The sequence below is a fragment of the Hordeum vulgare genome, chromosome 5H (genome assembly GCF_904849725.1).
Source record: "Hordeum vulgare subsp. vulgare chromosome 5H, MorexV3_pseudomolecules_assembly, whole genome shotgun sequence".
In the NCBI taxonomy this organism is placed as follows: Eukaryota; Viridiplantae; Streptophyta; class Magnoliopsida; order Poales; family Poaceae; genus Hordeum; species Hordeum vulgare.
Genome location: NC_058522.1, coordinates 512,811,737 through 512,817,736, shown reverse-complemented (window position 1 = coordinate 512,817,736; position 6,000 = coordinate 512,811,737). Strand labels below are relative to the sequence as shown.

The following is a 6,000-nucleotide window of genomic DNA, read 5'->3' as shown; positions in this document are numbered from 1 at the left end:
ACGGCACGGTCCATTTACCGTTTTTATTTTTTATTTTTATTTTTATATATATATAAGATGAAAAGGCCCAATAGATCAAATTAACCAAAAAACAACCCAGCATGTTAAAATCAACCCAAAAAATAGTCAGACATATGCCAAAATCGATCCAAATAACAGCCTAAAATACTAAATTCCTAACAGCCAGCAGGCCTGGCGTACCGACGGGCCGGCTCATATAGCCCCCTGCCGTGCTTGGACCTGGACCCCGAACACGTGGGCCGGTATGATACGACCCATTTAATAAACATGTCTCGGCAGGTCGTGCTGTGGCAGGTCGGGCCGGCCCGTTAGTATGACCACGACTGCCCTTCGGCCAAGCGAAGGAGCAAAGAGCGTGAGGCCGCCGAGGCGCGAGCCGGGTCGGGTGGACTGCACCACCGGTCCGGTGTGTCTGGTGTGGTTCAACGCAAAGCCGCACCGCATCGCCATCGCGCGCCGCGGACACACAGAAAAAGGCGGCTCCTTTCCGCCGCTGGCACGCGCCCCAACCCCCGCCGGGCAGACCGCGGATGACTCCCACCGCCGCCGCGCCCATCCGCCAGCACCTCCCCTCCTCCTCCTCCTCGGCGCGCTCCGGCAACCTGCGCCTCCCCGCCCGCCTGCGCCTGCCCGCTCGCCCCCGCGCCGCCCCCTCGGCCTCCATGTCGGCCGAGCCGCGGCCGGCGCCGTCGCCCGTGCCGCCGCCGGCGCACCCCACCTACGACCTTAGCGCCGTCATCGCCCTCGCCCTCTCCGAGGACGCCGGCCACCGAGGTAACGTGCCTGCGCCACTCCTCTCCGCAGTCTGCACAACTACCGTGCTAGTCTGTCCCGAGTTCCAGTCCCTCGCGCCGCCCGCACAGCGCGACTAGCCAATTATTTTTGTTTCGTCGCTGCTTCAGCTGTACTGCACCTCGCTCTTTGGCTTCGAATTGCTCGTCAGTGTTTCTGTACGCGATCGATCACAGTTGCACTCGCAGGCATCAGTCCGGCTTAAGCTCGCCATGTAGTTCCAGGTGCTGACTCTTATTGAGTAGCAGTTGAAATTGTGCTACGATCGACCCTTAAGAGTGTGTGGAAAATTAAAATAGTGCTGCTGCTGACTCTCCCACCCTAAGTCTGGTTGATTGCGATAGGAGACACAACATTTTAGTTGTCCAATTTGCTGCTGCAGACAGGATTCAGATGTCAGGTGTCTAGCTAGCTGAGCTCGTTGCTGTTGGCTTGTTGTTGGAGTACATGGGAAAAGGTCACTTATGATGGAAGAATGAAGAAATTGAATGGATCAGATCAACTCATACCCACTTATATTACTATATGTGATGTTCACTCTCCAGCAATCAGTACCAGACATTTCGTTTATTCGCTTTCATCCCGAGTCTGTATTTTCAGCCAGTCGTGTCATGTGCTTTCCTGGTAATCAACCTACTTGTGACCATTCTCTCTCGCTCAAACAGTGACCTATTAGCTAAAGAAAAGGAGATAACTAGATAAGCTCCAGTTGTGTCATTTCTTTCGCAAGTTGCTATGCAGGTTGGGTTTTGTTCTCTTTTGATACTGAAACTTTGTCCCGCTTTTGAATTGTCATACATGTGTCATCTTTCACTGTGATAATGTTCTAACTGTCTGTCAACACCTTTCAGGGGATGTGTCGTGTTTGGCTACCATACCAACCGATGTAAAGGCTGAAGCCACTTTTATCGCTAAGGAGGATGGTGTCATCGCAGGCATAAGCCTAGCTGAGATGATATTTAACCAAGTTGATCCATCGTTGAAGGTATGTCTATCGCGTCGGATTCCCCGTTTTCTGTTCTGGTCTTCTGGCAGATATGGTTATTCAGATTGAGGTATCATATGTGATATTGACTATGGGTCTGTACCTGTTGTTCCTTCTTGGACATTTTCCAGGTTCAATGGTTTGAGACTGATGGAAATTATGTCCATAAGGGATTGCAGTTTGGCAAAGTATATGGTAAAAAGCCTTGAAAATACCATATTCGGCAGCACTTAACAGTGTGATGTTGTGTTAACTCCTTTTCAAGTCTTAATATTCTCTCCCCCATTTGCATTCTTTAATTAAGGGTGTGCCCAGAGTATTATTGTTGCTGAGAGGGTTGTGCTAAATTTCATGCAAAGAATGAGTGGAATCGCTACAATGACAAAGGTGATAGGTGCTATTGTTTTGTAGCATATGGTACCCCTCTCTATCATAATTTGCTTCTATCTTGCTCATATGAGAATTTCTTTGCTCCTATTTCCATTCAGGCCATGGCTGATGCTGCTCGTCCAGCATGCATATTGGAAACAAGAAAAACTGCTCCAGGTTTACGTCTGGTTGACAAGTGGGCAGTAAGCATACCTTTTTTGTGTGGCCATTTCATCACTTTTAGTCCTTTGCCCTTCATTGTGATGCAGTTTTGCTCATGCTTGATATACATGCAGGTACTAATTGGTGGTGGGAAGAATCACAGGCTTGGATTATTTGATATGGTTATGATAAAAGATAATCATATTTCTGTTGCCGGGGGTATTACAAATGCAATGACATCTGTTGATCAGTTCTTGGTGAAGGAAAACCTTGCAGTTCCTGTTGAGGTATTATGATTGTGGTTGCATATACCATCTAAAATAAGTTTTCCCTATGATTTGCCGTGCATGTATTCACAATCCAGCAGTTCACCTGTCTGTTTGCTATACCTATCTTCCTATTTATTTTGTAAAAAACGCCATATCTTATAATAAAAATAGAGAGAAATCAAGGCATATCTTCACATTTGTTTATTCTATGAATCAGGTCGAGACAAGGACACTCGAGGAAGTTAGAGATTTATTGAAGTATACTGATGAGAACAAGACTTCATTAACTCGTATAATGTTGGATAATATGGTTGTCCCTCTTCCCAATGGGGATCTAGATGTATCAATGCTCAAAGATGCAGTTCAGTTGATAAATGGAAGATTTGAGACCGAGGTATAAAGTTCAGGTTTCGAAAGCAAAATTCCGTTCATGTTTCCCTCTCCCTTTTTTTATTAAAGGTTATCTTTTCAACGTGACTATATCTTTGCTATCGCCTGTTGTCGCCTGCTACTATGCTCTAATTTTGATAAACTTCTAGCAGTAGCAGATGAGTTACGCTCAGGCTGTATATTGCACTAGTTGTGCTGGATGTTGAGCGTTTTCTTTTCCTTTTTTTAACTGCAGGCATCTGGAAATGTGACGATCGACACGGTGAAGAAAATCGGAGAGACTGGAGTTACATACATTTCAAGGCATGAACACACCTTTATCATTCCCTTAACTGACAGCTCCTTAAAATTCTCATTTTCGCTCTTCTGAATGTACTTTTCAAACAATTTGTCGATCCGTTGCAGTGGAGCGTTGACGCATTCCGTGAAGGCGCTCGACATATCCCTCAAGATAGACACCGAGCTGGCTCTTCAAGTTGGAAGGCGTACAAATCGCGCCTGACACCGCAAGTTGAGTTCCACCTGTGTAATAACTTGCCTCCCATTCTCCTATACTTCTATAATCCAACCCTTTTGCGGTTCACAGGATGTCTCTCTGCTTGGCGTGCCTGGTCGGTTCGTCATTCGACAACTTGCTCGCTGTGATTTCTAACTAATATGTGGATGGTCGAGTAGTTCGGACCAACAATACAGTTACTACAGTATACAACGGAACAGCAACAATAATAGGCTGAATGGCCCAGCTTGGAAGCTGGATCTAGCAAATGGAGCTTTCAGTCGTTGCCAAACATTTAAGCCGTTGACTACGTAGGTGGAAATTGCTGCTAAATGGCGTGCAAGAAGTTGTAAACAAAAGGTTTTGCCTTGCTTGTTTGCCTTTACTCTTATTTTTTTGAAAAGGAGGTTAAACTTCGTGCATCAATTAATGCATGCAGCCATTTTTATTAATCATTTCATAAAGTTCTGATAAGAACATACATCAATTCATCCAAGGTAGGATCGTGAATTGTAGAATCATAACTACCAGTATCGTATACGAATCTAAGATTCTTTGAGAAAAATCGTAGAATCGGATGGGCTAGTTTGGATCGTAAAGTCGTAAGATTCTAAGACTTGAGTCACGATTATGACAACTTTGATTCATCTGAAGCCATCACTCACACCTACAAACTTGATAATGTGGAGCGCTCTCACTTCTTATATTTAAAACCGGTGTTGTCGTCAATCCATCCACAAAATCACCCTTTCGCAAAAATATATACTGGTAGTAAATAACATCAGGGCCATGTTTGTACTTTCTCATTTGTTAAGAGCATCTCCAACAAGGTGATGTATAATAGATTTCAAAAAAAACAAGGTGATGTATAATAGGGCACTTGATGTAAAAACTGTTTTTTTTTTCATCTATATATAAATTTGTGTGGTCCAGTTTTAGGAATTGATGTAAAAACAGACGAAGATGATGTAAATTTGCATCACCTGGCACGTGCAAGTGGAACTTCACCTACTGCCCCCTACCCACATGCCCCCCCCCCCACCGTGCCTTATCCACCATAGGTTTGACCTTTCCCGCCTATTTATTCGTCCACGTCGTCATTGTCGTCATCACTGAATCCGTCGCGGACCCAACATCCTTGCCTTCTCCCCTGGCTTCTCTCTGCCCTGTTTCGGCCGTCACCCAAGGAGCTACACCGGCTTCTATAGTGTGTGTCGCGTCAAAACAGACGCTACTTGCTTGAGATCACGCAGGGGCGGCGTGCGCTACTGGCTCGAGATGTGGGACGAGCTGGATGTCGCCGCTTGCGCCTTCGACAAAGCTTGGTGGTGGCTCGGCCAACTGAAGAGGGGTTTAAATTTCCTAGAGATCAACAACGTGGCTGATGCGGAGTTCGTTGGTACTGACATCAAGATGATGACCATCACTGAGAAGAACGAGACACAAATCATTGTTGACCAATGCGACGCTCGTGGGTGGGATGAGGTCGCGATGGCAAGGTTTGCGGCGGAAAATTCGCACCTCTCAGGTAGTCGTTGTACTAGTGTTATGTGTCGCGGAACAAGGCAAAGAAGGAAGTGAAGCAGAAGAAGGTGCTAAACGATAGGCTTGATTTTTACACGTGATGTGTCACGTTTAGTTTCTCAGTTTCGTGTTGTACCTTGACAGGTTGTTACTAGCGATAGGATTGTTAAGAGTAGCTATTATCTGTTGTAAATTTGCAGTAAAAGGCAATCTAGTAACAACCTGCGCCAACATGTAATCTCTCTGGCTATATAAACACGAACGCATCCCTGCCAAGAAGGCATACGCTTACCACAAACAATTCATCTTATATGGTATCAGAGCCACTCTCGAGTTCATCCATGGCGACATCCTCAAGTTCCTTCCCCTTCTCTCCATTTGTTCACGCCGTCAACGAGAAGCTCAACAAGGGCAACCAGACGCCGTGAAGGGCGACGGTGCTATCTGCCATCAGAGGATCCCAGATGGGAAGGTACCTCAACGCCGAGCACCCAGTACCCCCCATGATCATCGACGTTTCCTCGGTCGATGGGAAAACCACAACAAAAGCTTCGTACCCAGAGTTCCAAACCTGGTATGCCCAAGGTCAACAAGTCTTTTCATACCTTCTGATGACGCTGCCCCGTGAGATGGCCATCCAGGTTGCCACCTGCCATACCTCGGCAGAGCTATGGAACATGGTGGAGGGGATGCTTACCTCTCACACCTGTGCACGGACTGTCAATATCCTGATCGCCCTTGCAAATCTGTAGAAGGGCAACTCCTCCATCACCGACTACGACAGCAAGATCAGATCCCTCTGTAATGAACTGATCACGGCAGGAAAAAGGGTGGACGAGGAGGACGTCGTTTCTCACATCCTAGCCGGGCTTGAAGAAGACTTCGACCCGGCGGTCTCCGCCATGTGCTCCCGCGTGGAGCCGGTCACTTTACCGGAGCTCTACTTGCAGCTCCTTAGCTTTGAGAAGCGGATGAACCTCCGCAGCGGAGGC

At 46.7% G+C, this 6,000-nt stretch overlaps 1 protein-coding gene across 1 annotated transcript; it reads left to right on the top strand.

The window, feature by feature from the left end:
* Window positions 1-474: 474 nt before the first annotated feature.
* On the top strand, window positions 475-3,910 carry LOC123451918 (nicotinate-nucleotide pyrophosphorylase [carboxylating], chloroplastic). Its single transcript, XM_045128475.1, has 10 exons — window positions 475-795; window positions 1,665-1,798; window positions 1,930-1,993; window positions 2,103-2,185; window positions 2,287-2,370; window positions 2,464-2,616; window positions 2,816-2,992; window positions 3,224-3,291; window positions 3,394-3,498; window positions 3,575-3,910. Exons 1-9 carry the CDS (start codon window positions 552-554, stop codon window positions 3,488-3,490), a joined length of 1,104 nt encoding a protein of 367 aa, XP_044984410.1. The 5' UTR covers window positions 475-551; the 3' UTR covers window positions 3,491-3,498; window positions 3,575-3,910.
* The last annotated feature ends 2,090 nt before the right edge of the window (window positions 3,911-6,000 follow it).

Bases quoted from the DNA above. Each gene is read 5' to 3' on its own strand.
- LOC123451918 (XM_045128475.1), top strand. From the start codon at position 552: ATGACTCCCACCGCCGCCGCGCCCATCCGCCAGCACCTCCCCTCCTCC. The intron at 2,186-2,286 runs GTGATAGGTGCT...ATTTCCATTCAG, and splicing joins GAATCGCTACAATGACAAAG to GCCATGGCTGATGCTGCTCG. The intron at 2,993-3,223 runs GTATAAAGTTCA...TTTTAACTGCAG, and splicing joins ATGGAAGATTTGAGACCGAG to GCATCTGGAAATGTGACGAT.